Raw genomic sequence first — 21,148 nt, 5'->3', positions numbered from 1 at the left:
CTTCTCTTCTTCCTCAAGACCCCCGACTACTCCCTCTTTCTCTCTCACGTTCTTTTTCCTTTCTTCTCTCTACTTCTACACCTCCAGCATAGACCCAGTCTCGAGAACCCCCGTCTGCATCTCTACCCCTCCCTTACTCTCACTTTCTTTCTCCATTCTTTCATCCCTCCAAATTCCTCTCTCTCTCTATCCCAAATTCCTAGAGGATACGTTATTTAGAATAAATTAAAAAATTGGAATAAAAATATTAATTTAAGGATAATTATCAGAATTAGGAAGCCTCTAACGTCTTCTATGGGAAGACGTGCAGACTTCTAACGTCTCCCCTAGGAAGATGTGCCACATTGAATGTCTTCCTGAGAGAGACATTAGAAGTCTACACTTCTTCCTAGGGGAAATGTTGAATAGTTAATATTAAAAATAAAAAACCAAAAACTAACATCCACCTTTATCTCCCTCTTAATCAAGTTTATCTCTATCATTATTATAATATATATTAATATACGTATTCGGTAATATTTATTATATTATATACTAATAAATGATATCCTTTAAAAAAGAATCACAAAAAATCTTCTCCCTGACTCCCTCTTTTTCTCTACATGACCTTTCATTTTTTATTATATATTATAATATATATATAATGTAATAATAAATGCTTCTCTCTCAGTTCTTTCTCAGTCTCCGTTCTTACTTTTTCTCTGTTATTTTCCTATTTTTCAGATCTCTTTCTCTTCTTAAGTTCTTATCTTCTTCTTCTTAATAATCTTGTAGGTGGCTTCAATTAAGCATCGGTGTAGCGACGAAGTGCAACGGAGGAGGAGCAGAGGTGTGGCAACAGAGCAAAGTAGAGGAGTAGATGTTCGCCGGCAAGGCGAGATGAGGCAAAGCAAGCTAGGTGCGACGATGAAGTGCAACGAGGCTTCATCGTTGTTGGGTCCACCTTCGTCACCTTTGAGGTCTGAAAAAAATGCTCATTGTCAATGTCTTTCTTGAATATTTTATTTGTTGAAGTATGATAATGTGCTTATGAAATCTGGTATTTTGTATTTGAATTTGTTGTTCTATTATGTTTTGAGAAATAAAGAACATTTAGTGATTATTTTGTTTTGATTCAATTAGAATAACGATCTATTTTTGTGTATTTGATTTATGGGTTTTTCTAGGCAACAAACAGACAAATGATTACTAATATTTCAAAAAAAAATTATATAATTTTTATTATTTATTATAATCAATATTAATATGAAGGGTATAAGCTGCGTATAAGGGGTTCAAGATTGAGTTTCTTTTTGGTATTTTTGTTTCTGGTTGAACAAAAACCGTGTTACTTATATCTCTGTGATTTCTCTTACTTCAAACTTTGTGCTTTAATCTTGCAAGATTGAACTTTATGTATTGCTAAACTAGGAGACACGTTTATACATTATACATGGATTTTCTAAAGGAATTGTTTATCTTCACCATGATTCAAGTTTAATGATTATAAATAGATATTCTAAAAATAGTAACATACTACTTACTAGATGAAGAGATGAATCTGAAATTTTTGATTTTGGCTTGGCAAGGATTATTGGAGGCAAGCAAACTAATGCAAGAACATAAAGAATAATAGGAACATAATAAGTAGTAATAGCATTGCTTTTGGAGTGAACTGAATTTACCCTTCATTCATCTCTTTCTCTTTACTTCTAGAGTTTTATTTAAAAATTTACTTTAAAACTGCCAGGTTTGTCAAGTTAATGAGATGTGAAATTTGAGTAGTGTCACTACTAAGATTTAGAGAATAATCTGGCACAATAAGATAAAATTGTTTCTTCAAATGTAATAGTTTACTAATTTTGACATGGTATTAATTTTGAATGGGGTTGTGGAACTTCGCTTAATTATCTGGTCATTTTTATGTATTTGTTATGGTTAATATTTAGTGATTGTTTTGTAGAAGGACCAGTGGCCCCGAAGATCAAAAACAGGAAAATGGACAGGTGAAGATGTAATTGTTAATATACTAAAATTGATTTCATTTATGTAGTTAGGATATATACATGTATGCTGCCTCTAAAGTGTGATGCCCAATATCTTGTAGCTCTTTTTGTGGTCATGTATTTGATCTTAAGATATTCATTGTGTTATACCCAGATTTCGAGCCATAGCAAATATGACCTCGAAAGCTGAGTTCGCATTAAATGGTCTCGTGAGGGTTAGGGTATGCTCTACGATTGTAAATCGGAGCCTGCAAAGTATGATACAGACCTCGAATATGGTGACCTTGAAATGATTTCGATCTCGAAGGATAGCTCTGTGAGCCCCTCATCTTCAGGAACAACTTCGGAGCAGGGATCTCGAGCTCGATATGCTATCTCGAAAGCAATGTCAGCTCGGGAAATGTCAGTGGCTCGCACAATGATGTGAAACCTTAGATGCTGAAGCCTTGGAGATACGCTATGATTACCTTGAATATCTACAAGTATTGTAGATATGGGATATAATCCTCATTTATTGATGTAAATCCCCAAAAATCGTGGGATATTATTTAGTCAGTTATGCGTTTCCTGATCTTTGGGGAACGTTTCCTTTTATATCTGATTGTTGGCATTTAAAGCCATTTATTTTTATTCACAAAAGAGTAACTACCCAAAATATGTGGGATAGTATTCTGCATCCTTCTCTATAAATAGAGAAGTCATGCACCATTGTAAAGGACCGAAATTCTGATCCTTGAGAGAAAACTCTGGAGAATTCATGCTAAAGAATTGTTCAGAGATAATCTTGAGATTAATAACAGAGACTCGTGGACTAGGAAGATTTAACTGCTGAACCACGTAAAAACCGTGTGTCTGATTCGTTTGTTTGTTTTAGCTATTGTCTTTAATTGTTTACGTGCTCTCTTCTTTTATCTGCTGACGAAAAACGGCGTCAACAGTTTGGTGCTTTCATTGAGAGCCTCAAGTATCCATCCCAGAGAGATTCATGGCTGCAAACAATCAGAACACTCCTGAAGAAAATTACCCAAGGCGTCCTGGAAAACAACCGATGGAGAACCCGGACGCTGAAGAAAGGAGTGGGTGCTCCGATTCCCGGGGACCACCTCCACAACCAAGGGATGAGGACATGTATTATAACCCTGAGCGTTATGTCCCTATTGTAGAATTGGAGAATCGGCAGCTGAAACAACTGCTGGCAGATGCCAACAAACGTAACGAGGAGTTGACTAGGATAGTCGCGGAGGCGCGGATGGCTCAGCCCCCGCTTCCGCGCGAAGACCAAGTCCCTCCTCCAAGGGACGTGCACGTTCCTCCCCGGAGGCCCCGTGGGCATCCACGAAAAAATGCTACCACAAGGAGGCCAGCGCAACCACCAGCACCAACAGAGCCATCTGCTCCTTCTAGGCCTCAGAGGAGTACCTGAGCTCGGGTCCCGCCTAATCCACCTGTGGAAGTGCCTGCAGGAACTGAGAACAACCGGGCTCCTGCCGAGGCTCGGACTCAGGTTCCTGGTAGTGCACCAAACGCAACTGGCCCATCTCGGGCAAATTCTGGACCCTCCAGGCCGAGGCAAGGACGGCAACCACCGTCACCTATACGGTTTCCTCCGTCTCCCATAAGATATCCTTCACCTCCCCGCAGGAACGCTCAACCTGATCGAGATCAGGATCAAGGGCGTACAGGGGAAAGACAAGAAAACAGGGAGACGTTCCAGGGGCGGAAAGGCGCGCCATCCGAGAGAAGTCAGACGTCCCGATCTCGCACTGCAGGGACAAGGCGACGTAGAAAGGATCCACCACGAAATGACCGATCGATGAGTTTCACTAGTGATGAGTCCGGAGAAACTAGGTCTGTCAGTAAACACGACCGGGGTCGTGAAAATACTGGAAATCACAAGAGCCATCCCGACCTGCGCAATCACCTGAATCAGAGCAGGGGAAAGGGAGATCAGACAAACCCGGATCTTAGGAATCATCTGAATGGGCGCAGAGATCCCTCACGGAGACGCGAGCCTGGGATCGCGATTAATGACTATCAATTCCAAACACCGCCTAAGGACCCAGTACAAGAAAGGATCGATCAGCTCGAAAAAGCCTTTAGGCTTTTGAAGAATGAACGAGGGAACGGTCGATATGAGGACTCTGATGAGGAGCTCGAGCCATTTGCTCCCAATATTTCTAACACTCAGTTCCCCCAAGGGTTCCGGATTCCTCACGTCCCATCGTTTGAAGGAAAAACCGACCCATGCAGCCATCTGAGTACATTCAACACTATCATGAGAGCTAGTAACGTGGGTTACGAGCTCAGATGTATGTTGTTTCCGACATCATTGGCCGGGCCTGCCAAGAGTTGGTTCGAGAAGTACAAGAGACATTCTATAACTTCGTGGGATCAATTGTCTAGAGACTTCAAGAAGCAGTTCCGAGCTATGATGGGAGTCAGACCCGAAGCATCCACTTTGACTAACGTCCGACAACAATCGGGCGAAACACTAAAGAGCTACCTGACAAGATTTAATCTAGAGGTTGCCCGAGCTAGAGACGTGGATGACAGTGGGCATTTGATGGCCATTCGAGCTGGTGTTTTGCCCGGGAGTGCCTTTTGGGATGACATGCAAGGGAAACCGGTGAGGTCGATAACCGAGTTTAACAGACGGGCGCAGAGATTTGTCAATGTAGAGGAGGCGAGGTCAACACTCAAGGCGACCTCGCAGACCGAAACTACAACGATAAACATTAACTCCGCCTCAACCTCGGTTGACCCAGCAGCTATACAGCCTACCTCGGAGAATCCCTCCAAGAGGAAAAAGAGCGAGGGAAATAATCCCGAGGTTGATGGAGGAAAGAAGAAAAAAGGAGAAAGGTATTTCTCCGTATATAAAGTGCACACCGAGCTCAACGAGTCTCGGGAAAACATATACCTGGCTAATGAAAACCAGGTCCCCTTCAGGCGTCCGGACCCTATGAGGAATCAAAAATCCAAGAGGGATTCCAGCAAATACTGTCGATTTCATAGGGACACCGGCCACACAACTGATGAGTGCCGACAGCTGAAGAACGAGATCGAAGGGTTGATCTCGAGAGGTTATTTCCGGCAGTACGTCAAAAACCAGAATACTGGACAGGCTACTGCTAGCCAGAGAGTAGCCACGCTTCCGGCAGCACAGAATAATAACTCCCGATCTCGGGATGAGGACAGGCCTCCGCCGATAGATGGAGAGGACGTAATAACCATCTCGGGAGGTCCTCATCTCGCAGGAGGGGGCAGAAATGCTCAAAAACGATATGTGAATGAGCTGAAGACAGGGGACGGGTCTCCATATGAACCCGAACCAAGGGCACCAAAAAGCCAAAGGGTTGAGACTCAGCTTATAACCTTCACCGAGGAGGATGCCTCCCACGTCCAGTTCCCTCATCATGATCCACTCGTCATCACCCTACAGCTTGCCAACAAAAGAGTGCGCCGAGTTCTCATAGATAATGGGAGCTCAGTTAACATTCTTTATAAAGCAACCCTAGAAAAAATGGGACTCTCCCTTCGCGACCTGAAGGCTTGTGCAACCACTTTGTACGGCTTTTCTGGAGAAGGAACCGCCTGTATGGGGTCCATTGAACTCCCTGTGACCTTGGGAGACTATCCAGTCTCGGTGACCAAGATGATGGAGTTCGTGGTAGTAGAGTTACCATCTGCCTACAATGTATTGCTCGGGAGACCCGCCCTGGTCGGGCTAGGGGCAGTTTCATCTGTAAGGCATCTAGCCCTTAAGTTCCCAACTCCAAGCGGGGTCGGAACATTGAAAGGAGATCAATTGGCAGGAAGGGAGTGCTACAGCATTTCCTTAAGGGGAAAGAAACAAACAAGCGCGCAAGCACTTGTTGTCATACAAAATAAAGATGGGACAGTTTTATAAATTGATGAGGAGATCGATCCAAGGATTGAAGAGAAGGTTGACCTCCAACCTTTGGAGGAGCTCGAAGAGGTTCAGCTCGATGAATCTGATCCCTCAAAAAAGGTGAAGGTCGGGAAACACCTCCAAGACGAATCAAAATAGCAATTAATTTGCTTTCTGAAGAAAAACCAGGATTTCTTCGCGTGGTCCCACTCTGACATGGTGGGAATAAGCCCTAATGTAGCGAGCCACGCATTGAATATAGACAAAAGCTTTCCCCCGAAGCAGCAAAAGCGAAGGCAGCTGGATGAAGACAGAAAGAAAGCACTAAAGGAGGAGGTGGACCGGCTGAAAGCAAATAATTTTATAAGGGACGCTTTTTACCCTGATTGGGTGGCCAATCCAGTGTTGGTCCCGAAACCCAATGGGACATGGAGGACGTGCATTGACTACTCGGACCTCAACAAGGCCTGCCCGAAAGACTGTTTTCCCCTGCCGAGAATTGATCAGCTCGTGGATGCCACGGCGGGGCATGGTCTGATGTCGTTCATGGATGCCTATTCTGGATATAACCAGATTCCCATGCATGCCCCCGACCAAGAGCCTACGAGCTTCATTACAGATAAAGGGCTCTACTGCTACAATGTCATGCCATTCGGACTCAAGAATGCCGGAGCCACGTACCAGCGGCTCGTAAACATGATGTTCTCAGAGCAAATAGGGAACAACATGGAAGTTTATGTTGACGACATGCTTGTAAAGTCTCAACTTAACAAGAACCATGTTGATGACCTCGAAGAGTGCTTTGGCGTGCTCAGAAAGTACAACATGAAGTTGAATCCTTAGAAGTGCACTTTTGGGGTGTCTTCAGGAAAATTTCTGGGTTTCATTGTCAATTCTCGTGGAATCGAGGCTAATCCCGACAAGATAAAGGCCCTCATCGATATGCCTTCGCCTCGAAAGCATAAAGATGTTCAAAGCCTGACTGGCAGGATGGCAGCTCTGAGCAGGTTCATCTCGAAGTCAACAGACCGCGGTCTCCCATTCTTCAACTTATTGAAAGGAAGTAAGAAGTTCGAATGGACAGATGAGTGCGAGCTAGCCTTTCAGGAGCTCAAAAAGCACCTAGCCGAACCGCCCATCCTATCAAAGCCTGAGACGGGAGAAGTACTGTTCCTGTACCTCTCAACTACCGAACACGCGATAAGCGCGGTGCTCGTCCGAGAGGAAGAGAGAATACAGAAACCCGTCTACTATATCAGTAAAAGATTACTGGGGGCAGAGTCAAGGTATCCACTGATGGAGAAGCTCGCCCTCAGTCTGATCCACTCATCTCGAAAGCTCCGCCCTTACTTTCAGGCACATCCTATCCATATATTAACAGATCAACCACTAAGGCAAGTCTTGTCTAAACCAGAGGCGTCTGGTCGACTCCTAAAGTGGGCTGTTGAACTCGGACAATTCGAGATCACCTACCATCCGAGGACGACCATCAAGGCACAAGCGTTGGCGGATTTCATAGTGGAGTGCACCGGCATCGCTGATGACGAGGTAACAACCACGGCCCACGAGCTGTGGAAACTTTACGTCGACGGGTCGTCAAATGAAAATGGAGCGGGGGCAGGAGTTATTTTGATCACTCCTGCAGGGAGCAAATTTCACTCTGCATTAAGGTTCGGCTTTAAAGCATCTAATAATGAAGCTGAGTACGAGGCTTTACTGGTGGGACTACGAATAGCAAAGGAACTCAAGGCCAAAGCTATACATTGTTACAGCGACTCTCAGCTCGTAGTTAATCAAATCTTGGGAGAGTACCAGGCTCGTGGCACAAAAATGGCAGCTTATCTGGAGAAGGCAAAGTACGCATTGGAGTTTTTTGAGTTTTATGCAATCGAACAGGTTCCCCGAGAACAAAACTCAAATGCAGATGCCTTAGCTCGGCTCGCCACTTCCACTGAAAATGAGGAGCTGAATGTTGTACCCGTAGAACATTTGTCAGCACCCAGCATTACTGAGTCAGACAAGGAAGATGTGTGCATGATCGAGACAGAACCGACCTGGATGAGCCCGATCGTTGAATACCTCGAAAATGGAATTCTTCCAAAAGATCGAAGTCAGGCTCGGAAACTAATGTATCAACTTCCTCGTTACACCATCCTGGATGGAAGGCTATACAGAAGAGTGTATTCCATGCCATTGCTCAGATGTGTGACTCCCCCCGAGGCAAAGAAGATTATTAGAGAAGTTCATGAAGGGTTCTGCGGAGATCATACCGGGGGGCATAGCCTATCCAAGAAAATTATACGCCAAGGATATTTCTGGCCAACCATTAAAACGGATTCTTTCGAGTTCGTGAAAAAGTGCGACAAGTGCCAGAGATTCGCCACGATACCCCGAGCTCCACCTTCCGAACTAACCATGTTGACGTCCCCATGGCCTTTTGCGGTATGGGGCATCGACCTCATAGGCTCACTCCCAACTGGCAAAGGAGGAGTAAAGTATGCTGTGGTCGCGGTTGATTACTTCACAAAATGGACAGAGGCTGAACCACTAGCGACCATAACTGCAAAGAAGATCCTAGATTTCGTGGTAAAGAACATCGTATGCCGATATGGAGTGCCAAGAAAGATTGTGTCTGACAACGGAACCCAGTTTGACTGCGACTTATTTACCAACTTTTGTAACAAGAACGGCATAATCAAGAGCTTTTCGTCAGTGGCTCACCCTCAGGCGAACGGTCAGGTCGAAGCCGTTAATAAAACTCTCAAGAGTTCCTTGAAGAAAAAGTTGGAAGAAGCAAAGGGACGATGGCCTGAGGAATTACCCCAAGTCCTTTGGGGATATAGAACTACAGCTCGGACATCAACTGGACATACCCCATTTTCTCTAGCATACGGCTGCGAGGCAATGTTGCCCATTGAGGTCGAAATTCCAACGATTCGAACTCAGATTTACGACCAAAGTTCCAATCGTACTCAGCTCGAAGAAACCCTAGACTTGATCGAAGAAAAAAGGGAGGAGGCTCAGCTGAGAAATGCTGCTTACCAGCAACGAACAACAAGATATTTCAATAAAAGGGTTCGAAGTCGAAAGTTCGGAGTAGGAGATCTGGTATTGAGACGCGTATTCTTAGCAACCCGAGATTCAGCAGCAGGAGTACTCGGGCCAAACTGGGAAGGACCATACCAGATAGAATCAGTCATCCGCCCTGGCGTATACAAACTTGCGAGATTAGATGGGAGCCTTATACCACGAGCATGGAATGGCGAACACCTTAGACCATATTATCAATAGTGTAGGAAGTGTCGCCCGTAACCATGATTTTCTGTACTTAGTTTGTTTTCGAATTTCAAATAAAGGGTCTACTTTGTTTCACATGTAATTTATTTTTATTTTTGCAATCTCTCTTAATTTAATAACCTATGGTCACACTCATAGGATATTAAGGGGGCATCATTGGTATACATACCTCCAGCTTAAAAATAAAAAAAAATAAAAAAAACAAAAAAGTATTTGGATATAACCAAATACGCGAGCTTAGATAGTTCGGACTTAACCGAGCGAGCTTAGATAGTTCGGACTTAACCGAGTTATCAAAAACATTAAGTATTTGGAAATAACCAAATACGCGAGCTTAGATAGTTCGGACTTAACCGAGTTATCAAAAACATTAAGTATTTGGAAATAACCAAGTACACGGGCTTAGATAGTTCGGACATTACCGAACTACCAAAAACCAAAAACGTTTGGAGTTAACCAGATGTGCAAGCATAACAGGTTTGGAACAAACCAGCCAAATTATCGATCAATGATAAATGGGAGCCTAAACCCATCACGAAATATGTCGAGATCGAGGCTGGAACATCTTAAAATAGTTTCGAACTCATAACCTCGGAGCTAAGATACTAAGGATGAGGAAAAGTGACTAAAAGATTAACCAAATCATTCATATTACATGCCATATAAGTACTTTTCAGTTCATGGTTAAAGTAATGTACGACCTTGATAAATAACGAGGTTGGAAACGGATAATTCGAATAAACTATGCATGAATGCATCGAATTTCGAGCCTAAATCCAAACTATGTTTGTATGCATAAATAAACATAACCGGTCCATCAATTATAAAAATATGCAAAATATTTCGAGCCAAGAAATGTAAGCATATAAAAAAAAATAGTAAAGGGAATTGTATCAGCCCCATGGGCATAAGTTAAAATAATTACAGAAATAATGGGACGCAGCCCCGAAAACTGATCTCCCCAAAGTCAGATTCAAAGAAGAGGAGTCTCCTTGGCCTTCTCAGCATCAGTGGCACCGGACCCCTCGGGACGAATAGCATGACTATCCTCCTGAGCTCCCTCCGAAACGGTACTCGGAGCAGCTTTATCCTTCTCGAGCTGCTCAACCTCTTCCTTTTCGAGCCGAGCATTCCATCGTTCGAGGAAGGATGCCTCGAGGGGACCCAAAAAACTGGTGTCCAGTTCTTCGTTATAGGCCCACATCCGGTACATGGCTAAATCGACCGCCGTTTCCTTCTTTTCTTTGAACTCGGCAGTAAGGCGGGTTTTGATATCCTCCATGAGGTCGAGGGTGACGGCCTTGTCTTCCTCGAGCTTCTTATTGGTCTCCCGAAGCTGGATGTTGTCTTTCTTCTGCTCCTCGAGTTCGTTTTTTAGCTTTCCGAGCTCCTTGGCCATTTCCTCACGCTCCTTAACCACTGCCTCGAGCTTAGTATTCACTGCCTTCAGGACATCATTCGCTTTAAGGTGGAGGTCCCTCTCCTCTTGGGCGAGGGACCTGCTCGAATGGACCTCGTTGTTCAGCTCGTAATTAAGCTGGGCAGTGAAAGCAAGAGCCTGAAAAAAGGAAGAAACCATCATTAGCCTCGAGACAGTATGAATGTAAGCAAAGGGAATATAGAAGGATACTTACCGCGGCAGTGTGCTCGATACTCTTCTCGTACAGGACAGTGCGGTCTCGAGTGCCAGTTAGGCTCTGCCACTGAGGAGCCTCAAAATTGCCGTAGCTCTGGCCGATCCGGGACATCACATCCGAGATCAGCGTGGATCCGTGAGGACCGGCAGCATTATCCACCACATACGAATCCATATGGGTGGAAATGGTTAGCTTCTGAGCTCGGGAAGCAGAAGGTCTTTTGGCGAGCTGAGTAGAAGGCATTTGACCCGCCACAGGAGGTTGGGATTCGACCACGGCAGCGACACCAGCCTGCGAGGCCGGCGCCACCACAGAGACGACGGCCTGCGAGGGTGGCGTCATCGTGGGGGCGTTAGTCTGGCCAGCCGACGTAGCAGCAGAGCTCGAAGCCAGCGGGGGAGGAGGAGGCATTTTCCTAGATCTCTTGGAGCTTTTCCCAGGCTGACTGGTTTTCAGTCCCCTTGCCCTGGGGCGCTTGCTCCTCTTGGCACCCGCATTGTCGATGAGGGCGTCGAGGTCGGAGTCCATATTGCCTGCACAAGTCATCACAGTGAGTCAGTAAAAGAAATACAAGTTACTTCGACACTATATATAGAGTGGTGAAAGAAAAAACCTAACTGGAACTTTCCCCCGAGCTTGAGCTTGGGGACCATGAAATTCCCCCGTCTTCAGAAGAGGCGGGGGGAGGGCCTTCCCTATAAGTTGGTGATAACCTCGAAAGGTCCCTATAATCATTGGTCCCATACTGCACAGCTATCCCATTCCACATCTCGTCTGTGGTATACATAGTGTCGTATTTCTCGAGCCCACTATCAAACCTATGGACACAGTCATCTACCCAACTCCATATGTAGAAGTGGTATCTATCCTGTGGGCACGAGACTAGTCTATTGGGCCTGTGTTTTAATAAAGTGGGAGACCACATTCGCGAAGTAGGAAGGGTTTTACCTCCATCGGAGTCCGAACCCGAGGCTTCATCATTTGCCTCGTTCCCCGACCGCGGACTTCTCGAGCGAATTGGGAGAGATGCTTTCCTTTCCCTCCTCGGAGGAAGTATGCCTGTGGGCAGAGGCACTTCCTCCCAGCGTTCATATTTGTTACTGGACCAATCAGAGGTTGACTGGCCCTGTCCTAACAACCCACAAGCTCGTAGCTTGTCCTCATGTAGCAGAAATGAGAGAGACCTCCTGCCATAAGGGAGTCGGAGCAGGCTCTCTCTGTGCTCCTTCATTGTCTCGTCAGGGGTGGGACGCTGAAAGTTAGCTGAAAGGCGAGATACACTTCAACTAAACATGGATTCAAGGGCTAAAGATTCGAGCTCAAAAATAGAAAGTAACGAGAATACTTACGAATCCGCCTAAACGAACGATGTCGAGACGGGAACAGACCGTCTGTCCAGAAAAAAGCCCTCTTGAAGTCAGGGGGATGGTTCGGAAGGTCTTCAAAGATTTTTGTCTCTTTGGGGTAGCTCGAAAGATAGTAGAAACCATCTCCTCCCCGAGCTCGGGAGGGATTACTCTTCAAACAAAAGAGATATAAAATCTCTTGGGGTGAAGGTCCTATCCACCCCAGCTCGTGGAATAAGGACCTCAGGGCAGACAGCACCCTGTATGAGTTGGTGTTGAGTTGGAATGGAGCCAACCCAACGAAATCGGTGAAATCTCTGAAAAAGGACTTCAGGGGCAGCAAAGCTCCTGCCTTTAAGTGTTCCTGGCTCCAGGCCGCGTATTTCACACTGGAATCGCGGCCCCCAGGAGCGAAGCAGCTCCGTTCATGCCTTGTCGGAGCTCGACACTTCAGTGTGTCTAGCGAGCTAAGGCCATGAATGGCCAGGATGTCAGTTATTTGGTCGGAGGTGGTAACCGAGCTCTGGTAGAACTCGGCTTCAAACATCTCCCTCCTAGGCTGCGAAGACGAAGGCTCTGCCATTAGGGAAAACTGGAGTTCCCCCGGGTGGTATGCTACTGTAACTTTTAACGAAGGGTCGAGGGGAACTGGCCTAGGTCCTGGGTTAGGCTCCGAATAGATGGCTTCTCGAAGAACCCTTCTCTTCTTTTCGATGACCTCGTCAATCTGGCGGCGATAGTGGGCTCGAATGTCTTCTTGCTCGCGTGCGATCTCGTACTCTTTAATCCGACGCTGGTTCCGAACAAAGATCGATTCCGGGCTCGGAGATTTGGGCTCGTAAGGGATTGCTCGTAATGACCCCCACCGTCTTTCCAGATTCTGTGACATCTAACGAGAAAGAAAAAATGGTGAGGGCCATGCATGCAAGGATCACGAACTCGATAGGATGAGCTCGGATATCTAAGGGCAAGAAACTAAATATTAAGACCCTCACTAAAGAGTCAGAGCGCGTATTCCACAGGGAAGAAAAAGAACGTGGATGATTTTTTGAAAATCCCGAAGTTCAAGGGAAAGAAAGGTGGCGGTTAGCCAGGAAAGGGTTTTTTCGGGTTTCGTGTAATTGTCAAGAATAAGGGTTTTTACCCGAAAACTTGGTGTACAAGAAACATAGCCTAAAATTTTCAAAACCCAGAAAATTGAATCAAAACCCAGAAAGTTGAAACCACATTCAAACGTCGAATTTGGATATAAACCAGAGACGAACTTCCAGAGTGAAAATCCAGAAAGCCTAAAAACCTATCGGTTCAAACCCTCCTATCGCATCATGCTAAGAACGTAAACTAACATATACAGCAAGCACAGTATAAAAAGAACAACAAAAATGGCGTACTTACACAGTGATGGGGAGTGCAGCGAAATCGTCGAGTGGAGAAGAGGTTGCAGGAAAGAACTCACTGACTCGTACAAACCAGGATTCTTTTGTTTCTTCGGTCTAGAAAACATGCAATGAGCATAAACTGTGGTAAGAGGTTTAAGGAGTGTTTTTCTTTTTTCTGGTCTGTGATGAGCAAATGTGAAGAAGACGAAGAGGGGGTCTTGTATAAATAGGTGGGAAAACTGAATTAATCAGGAGCGTTGATTAAAATCCTCAACAGATCGAATGGAGGGGAGTCGATGATAAGATGGCGCCGAAATGCTGTCAGACGAACGATCGTGGGCATGTTCCCAAGGTACTCAAGTACCTAAAGTGAGCAATACCCATCTGGCACGTGTCCGTTTTTAAGAGTGTGACTGTATGGTTCCCGAAAAGAGTAGTTCAAAAGTTTCCTTCTCTTAGGATTCGAACAAATACTTTTGAGGGGGCAAAATGTTATACCCAGATTTCGAGCCATAGCAAATATGACCTCGAAAGCTGAGTTCGCTTTAAATGGTCTCGTGAGGGTTAGGGTATGCTCTACGATTGTAAATCGGAGCCTGCAAAGTATGATACAGACCTCGAGTATGGTGACCTCGAAATGATTTCGATCTCGAAGGATAGCTCTGTGAGCCCCTCATCTTCAGGAACAACTTCGGAGCAGGGATCTCGAGCTCGATATGCTATCTCGAAAGCAATGTCAGCTCGGGAAATGTCAGTGGCTTGCACAATGATGTGAAACCTTAGATGCTGAAGCCTTGGAGATACGCTATGATTACCTTGAATATCTACAAGTATTGTAGATATGGGATATAATCCTCATTTATTGATGTAAATCCCCAAAAATCGTGGGATATTATTTAGTCAGTTATGCGTTTCCTGATCTTTGGGGAACGTTTCCTTTTATATCTGATTGTTGGCATTTAAAGCCATTTATTTTTATTCACAAAAGAGTAACTACCCAAAATATGTGGGATAGTATTCTGCATCCTTCTCTATAAATAGAGAAGTCATGCACCATTGTAAAGGACCGAAATTCTGATCCTTGAGAGAAAACTCTAGAGAATTCATGCTAAAGAATTGTTCAGAGATAATCTTGAGATTAATAACAGAGACTCGTGGACTAGGCAGATTTAACTGCTGAACCACGTAAAAACCGTGTGTCTGATTCGTTTGTTTGTTTTAGCTATTGTCTTTAATTGTTTACGTGCTCTCTTCTTTTATCTGCTGACGAAAAACGGCGTCAACACATTGGTTATTATTTTATCCTATAAGCAGGTGGATGAAGTTATAGTTTAGTTAGCGAATAAATATGGAGGATTTGAACTTTTTTGTGCTTTAGAAATGGATATGGAATCGGAATGGGTTCTTTTTATGAACGAGTACAATTATTTCTCATGTCCCCATGTAATTAGTTGCTTTGAATTTTTCTTAGGCATATTTTTCTTATTTTCCAATTAAAATAAGTATATAATTCTTACTTCAATTATATGCATAGTTAAATATTATTTTATTTTATTTTTATCTTTATTCTATGCCCAATTTTGATATAGTTAAATATGAAAAATACTTTCTATTACCGTTGAATTTGTAGCAAAGATCATATGTCTTATGCATATGTGATATTAATTTGTTTTTAAACACAAAAGTTCCAAAAATTTGAATTGTAGTTTGTTTGTCTATTAATAATAATGTGTTCGGTTGATATGCCTACTTACAAATGAAAACTTTTGTGTTAAAGAAGATTAATGTTATAGGCTCAAATAGTTTGACTAATAATTGAAAAGATTTATTTATTTATTATTATTATTTTGTAATCTAATGTTATTTAAATCCTAATTACTATAAGGTTAATGTAAAGTTTTTCGATGGACTTATCAGTCATTATGTAAATGTATATATAATAATGTAAAATTTGCTGTTGTTTTTCTAATTGTATTTTTGTTTACTTATTTAGTATAATAAATAATTTCGTGAATCATTTAATTTATTGTTTATAATATAGAACTATTTCATAGTCTGAAATACTTTATCATATCAGATTCATGTGGTTCTTTATCCATTAACAATTTGTATTGATAAATAAAAGTGTGAGATATGTTTTCTCTAATTAAGAAAATTAAATCACAAATTTGATAGATAATTAGTGTATGTATCTTAAGGATTATGATTGGACATTGTTTGGTCTTTTCATGAGAAAGAGGCTATATATGGTATAAGAACTTGTGCTATAAGATTTAATTTTAATTTCTTGCTCATCAAAGTGCCATAATTATTTTCTAATGGGTATATTTAGTGGTGGATTTGTGCTTTCTCACTCTCCATTCCGTTTGTAGGAGGTAAATATATATTTTATATTCAATTTTCTTAATATATTTGTAGTGTGATCTTTAAATGAGGTTGAACTTCTTTGATTAGTCTTTAATGTTGTTTTTTAAATTGTATTAGATATATTTGGAGGTGTCATTGGAATTAATATCAAACTCAGGAATTGAAAATTTAACTTTTTTTTACTCATGATATTTAGGTAAATACAATCTTCTTTGACTGTAACAAGCTTCAATTTAGCTTTGGATTGAGCATTAAGTCAGGTTTGTAGTTAACTTCTAATTTTGTATATGATAATCATATATGCTTTCTGATACCTCTTATTGTGCCAGTCCGTTCTTTGCTCTTACTTTCAATGCTCCATTTATTTCCTCACCTTTTTTGCTCTTGTTTTGGAAAACTTAAAGTATATGTCCATTTTTTGAATTTTTTTATGGCAGTTTTGATGGATAAACTAGGGCATCTGTCTTCCTTAATGTTGTATTTGGTTCATTACTTATGAAAATTCACTTGAGTTTGATTTTGTTTCTATATGACAATTAATATTATGGTGTTTGATGGCAAGTATCATGGTAGAATGTGTGTTGATATTCTCACGATCTTGCTGCAATATGGGTTTTTTGTTTGAGATCAATGGAAATGTCTCTCCTTGTTAAGGTGAGTAAAAGTTTTATTTTTAATTTCCATTAGTTTCATCTTGGCTACGAGCAAAGCTAAAATGTATATAAATAAACTTAATAGGTTTGTGTAGGATGTGTATGTGTGCTCTATTTTCAATTCAAATCCATTTGGTTTCACTTAAGTAATGTGTTCACTTGAATCAATAATTCACAAATGATGTTCAAGAAAATGCCTCAAAGAAACACAATTGTTTTAATGGTTCTTTTTATTGAATGGGTTTTGGGATGTTGTTGATGTTTTGGGTTTTGGCTGGACCATGATGTCTTTTTTCTCTTCTCATTTGTTTTTGGCTTTTACTTGGATCTTTAATGGTTTTTGTTTTGTTTTAATATGTGTGTTGGTGTGTACGTTTGAACTTTACTATGTTTGGCTATATGGAGACCTTTCAAGGACGTTATTGGCTCCTAGAGTTGGAAAAGGATAGACAATCATGACCTAGCAATTACATAGTAAAATATTTATATATATATACATATATATATAGAGAGAGAGATGGAGAGAGATATTTAGTAAAATATGTTCAGTAAAATAGTCAATTGCTCTCATCAAACATCATCATTAGAGTCCGACTTTTATATCATAAGGATGATGAAGGGCTATTGCTTGAATGAGACACCCATGCGATGACTAACTGGTAATTTAAGTGTATTTATAATTATTGAACTACAATTCTATTGAATTTAATTTCTGACTTAGTTTTTTATTTTGTGTTTTGTAGTGTGGTGGGAAGAATACGTATACACTTAGCAAAATTAATAAAACTCAAAATGAATGGGCGGCCAAGCTTCTTGAGCGAATGAGTCATAGCTAGAGTAATTTTTTAAATCGGAATTAAAAAGTATACTAATTTTAGTTTTTAATTAGCACTTACATAGTTATTGCAAGTGTATATTTTGATCTTGTAATTTTTAGATTTGTAACATACTCAGTTCTATTTATTTTGTCAAACTGTTGATTCTGTCTGAACTATGTTGTAATTACACTAAAATTATGAATGAATATAGTGGTTGAAAATAGAGAAATGAAAAAAATTTCCATATTCTACATGGGACGTCGGTCTCAAAAAAATTGATGTCTTATGCATTGCAGGGGACGATGCTTGCACATAAATTGTCATCTCATGTACTGCAGGAGGACAACGCTTGAGTATGAACTATCGTCTCATTTACTACAGTGGATGACGCTTGCACAAAAACTGTTATCTCATGTACCATAAGAGACAACGTTTCTATAGGAACCATCGTCTGATGTATGACAAGAGATGACGCTTTTATTTAAACTATCATTTCATGTGTTTACGTGACATGACATTGCATAGGACGACGGTATTATAACTGACGTACGAGAGTCCATACAACGGTTTAAAACCATCGTCCCATGTCAATTTTTTAGTAGTGTTCCTTGTAAATGATATTTCAGTAAACTAATATAATCACTGAAATGAGATCTCTATCATTTAACACCTTGAACCAAACTAAAAGGAAACCATCATTTCACTTCTTCATCAGAAGCTATAGATGTTCATATCTATGATTAACACTCCCACTCAATTATACTACCGAGTTCCCAAGATGTAAGTATGGGCTAGTCCGTAGGGTAAGCTGGTAACGAACAAGTCAAAGAACTCAAATAATATAATCATTTAGAATACTAACCACTCAGAATTGAGATTGAATTGACCTATGGTCAACTATATGATATGACTAGAATAGATAATAACGGCATGTTTACTTATCTTATCAAATGTCAATATCGGTCCTGTCCGATGTAACAAATACATCCGATCTTATCTACTTTGCTAATGTCCTGGAAAGAACATAACACTGTAATGTGTAAGTAGATCATATCGTAGATTGGCAAGTCAGTGTAAATCCGGTGCACTGACTAATCTTAGTACTAACTTATTTTGAATATATAATCATATTTATATTCCACTGTGTTTACGTCACTATAAATAAGATTAGCTATATGTTCGGGATTTAATAGAAGTTTATATTAAACAAATAATCATGAAAATAAAACATGCGAGCAAAGTGATTGACTAAGTCAAAAAATGATTTCTATTCTTTTATTGATAATAAAATGAGATTACAAAGAATTTGGGTTTTAATTAGGGCATAAAACCCCAACAAATACATAGAATATTAGTATATATAGGATAAACATAAACATATATGAGTGAATAAAAGAACAAAAAAATTACTTGACTCGCATGTACTCAAGATCCTAGTAGGATTCGGTGGAGGATCACCGCCAGCGTCTCCTCCATGGGCTCTAGCCACATCTGCTGACATCTACTAACACGACAGTAATTTAACCTATTTATTTTAATATTTAATTCTTGTTTATAATTAATTTATTGAGTATTATTTTAATTGATTAGGTAATTTGAAACACGCTATTTGGAAACGAACTTTTTATTTCTCAATATGTATAATACATTTAACACTAGATACAAAACTAAGTAGAATAGTGTAACGCCCTAAACTCTAGGGACCGTTACGGTGTGCCTTGTAAACAGTGTTAAACTCGCTAATCCGGTCATTGGGCCAAAATTGTGTAACTAAGTATGATTAGCGGTTTAGGGAATAAAATTTTTGGTTAAGATGTAACATTTCATTAGAACGTTTATTATATACATTGAGATCCCAAAAATATAATTTAAAGCTCTATTATAAGAAAATATTTACAACCAGCCGATCTAGGTGGCAAAACAGGGTTTAACCCAAGTTCTTCTTCAAACCTCGGCTGTGGTGGTCGAGCAGCTGCATATGTACACATCGCCACCTAAGCTCTCCAACTCAAGGATGGTCCAGCTTTCTTTTTCCTTTACCTGCACCACATAGCACCCGTGAGCCGAAGCCCAGCAAGAAAACTCAATATGCTCATGAACAGTAATAACATGTCATCGAATCATAAGGCACACGCCTAGCAGATATAGCCCTAGTCAAGCAGGCAAACAAATCCATGTAATGATGGGTATCCAAGATAAGAAATCCTGGCCTCCTGAGTGGATGACTATCAAGTCAATCTCAATCAAATAAGTGATTCAACACTGGTGATTTCGGTAACCATACCGGGCTGATAGCCCTGAATAAAAGAGTGACAGTGGTACAAGTCACTAAGGTGGCTTCCGTTCCCTTTATAAATAAGTGATCCTTTCACTAGCTTAAATAAGATAGGTGCATGATGATTAGTCACCAACATAACCTTCCTCATGACCCTAGAGTCATAGCTATGGAACACTGTTCCCTAGCCATGTGACAAGCAGTCGCCTAGGCCTTAGGCCCTGGCTCTGAGTAACTAGTCCTAGACTAGCCAAGCGCTTATAATTTTCATCGACCGGCGCCCAAGAACAGGGCCGCGGCCCCCAACCCAGAGCCATCCCCAAACACGATTTTCAACATCCCAAAGCCTCCAAAATCATGCCTAAACATTATCAAATCATCAAATCAAAGTTCCCAAGCTTCCCAATGGTCCAAAACCATCGAATCCCGAGGCTCAAACGAACCAAAAACTCAACGATTCACAAAGTCCAATTCTAAGCTTAAAAACTTTAAGACCTTAAAACTTGAATTACCTCCAATTGAGTTGTTTCCAACTAAATCCTTCGGCTAATAAGCTTCTAATCTTCCCTAGGATCTTTATGCCTTGATCCTCGCTTGATTCCGACTCCTAGAACTCGAGATTTCTTCGAAAATGCTTTAAACTGAAAAATGAACTATCAGGAAGAGAGAGAGAGAGAGATTTTCTAACGTACGGTTCTATCTGACAAGCTACTTCAAGCTTAAGTAACCTCAAATAAAACCTAATGCTCGGGGTTCCAAAAACACCCCTGGGGACATTATAGTCAAAACTCCCAGAATTTCCTCCTGATCTCAATAACTCTCAATTTATCATCAAATAACATCCTCATAACTCAATATCCCAATAAAAGACCTCTGTTATGACAAAACCGCTAATCAATAATATAAGACCATCTCATGCCGAATAGCTCGAATATATCTCCATAATAATGGTATCTCATTCACAAATCACAATATGCACCCAAATATACAAATATGCCCTCAATAGGCCAAATTACCAAAACACCCTAATAACCAAATGTGGACCCACATGAATGCATATTACTTCATATTATAATATAATTCACACAAACATGCATATTACCATTTAATAACATAATAAATCAATTATGGCCCTCCCGGCCTCCTAATCAAGGTCTTAATCCTTATTAGGAAATTTGTGGCATTACAACTATCCCCTCCTTACAAAAATTCCGTCCTCGAAATTTACATAAACAGCCCGGAATAAGAATTTCGCACAACTGATCCCAGCTTCTCAGGTCGTTTCCTCGACCTCACTGACTCTATAACATTACCCTAACTCAAGGTACACTTTGTTCCTCTGAACCTTATTCTTTATGTTCCATATTTGAACTGGCTATTCTTTACAGGATAACTTAGTCTCAAATCCCGGATTCTCATAACTCGACTCATGAGTTTCTTTTAACCCATGTCCTCAACATGAAAATACAAAATACACTGTATATACCTGGCAGTGCCAA

General features: G+C 41.3%; 1 protein-coding gene across 13 annotated transcripts; it reads left to right on the top strand.

Annotated features, from left to right (window-relative positions):
* Positions 1–651: 651 nt before the first annotated feature.
* On the top strand, positions 652–18,036 carry LOC133790624 (uncharacterized). Of its 13 annotated transcripts, none has more exons than XR_009874054.1 (5): positions 652–959; positions 1,943–1,985; positions 16,100–16,163; positions 16,477–16,557; positions 17,671–18,036. XR_009874054.1 is itself a non-coding variant. In XM_062228321.1 (4 exons), exons 1-4 carry the CDS (start codon positions 880–882, stop codon positions 16,554–16,556), a joined length of 267 nt encoding a protein of 88 aa, XP_062084305.1. In that variant the 5' UTR covers positions 652–879; the 3' UTR covers positions 16,557–17,293. The 13 variants fall into 13 exon arrangements, 2 of the variants coding, with proteins under 2 accessions (XP_062084305.1, XP_062084304.1); XR_009874053.1 differs by having other exon boundaries at positions 16,466–16,557; XR_009874052.1 differs by lacking the exon at positions 17,671–18,036 and adding an exon at positions 17,300–17,644 and having other exon boundaries at positions 16,466–16,557.
* The last annotated feature ends 3,112 nt before the right edge of the window (positions 18,037–21,148 follow it).

The sequence above is a fragment of the Humulus lupulus genome, chromosome 7 (genome assembly GCF_963169125.1).
Source record: "Humulus lupulus chromosome 7, drHumLupu1.1, whole genome shotgun sequence".
Classification (NCBI taxonomy): Eukaryota; Viridiplantae; Streptophyta; class Magnoliopsida; order Rosales; family Cannabaceae; genus Humulus; species Humulus lupulus.
The sequence above is the reverse complement of the archived record's forward strand: the minus strand, read 5'-3'. Positions and strand labels throughout refer to the sequence as shown.

Excerpts from the sequence above, each read along its gene's own strand:
- LOC133790624 (XM_062228320.1), top strand. The coding sequence starts at position 3,799 with ATGAGTTTCACTAGTGATGAGTCCGGAGAAACTAGGTCTGTCAGTAAA.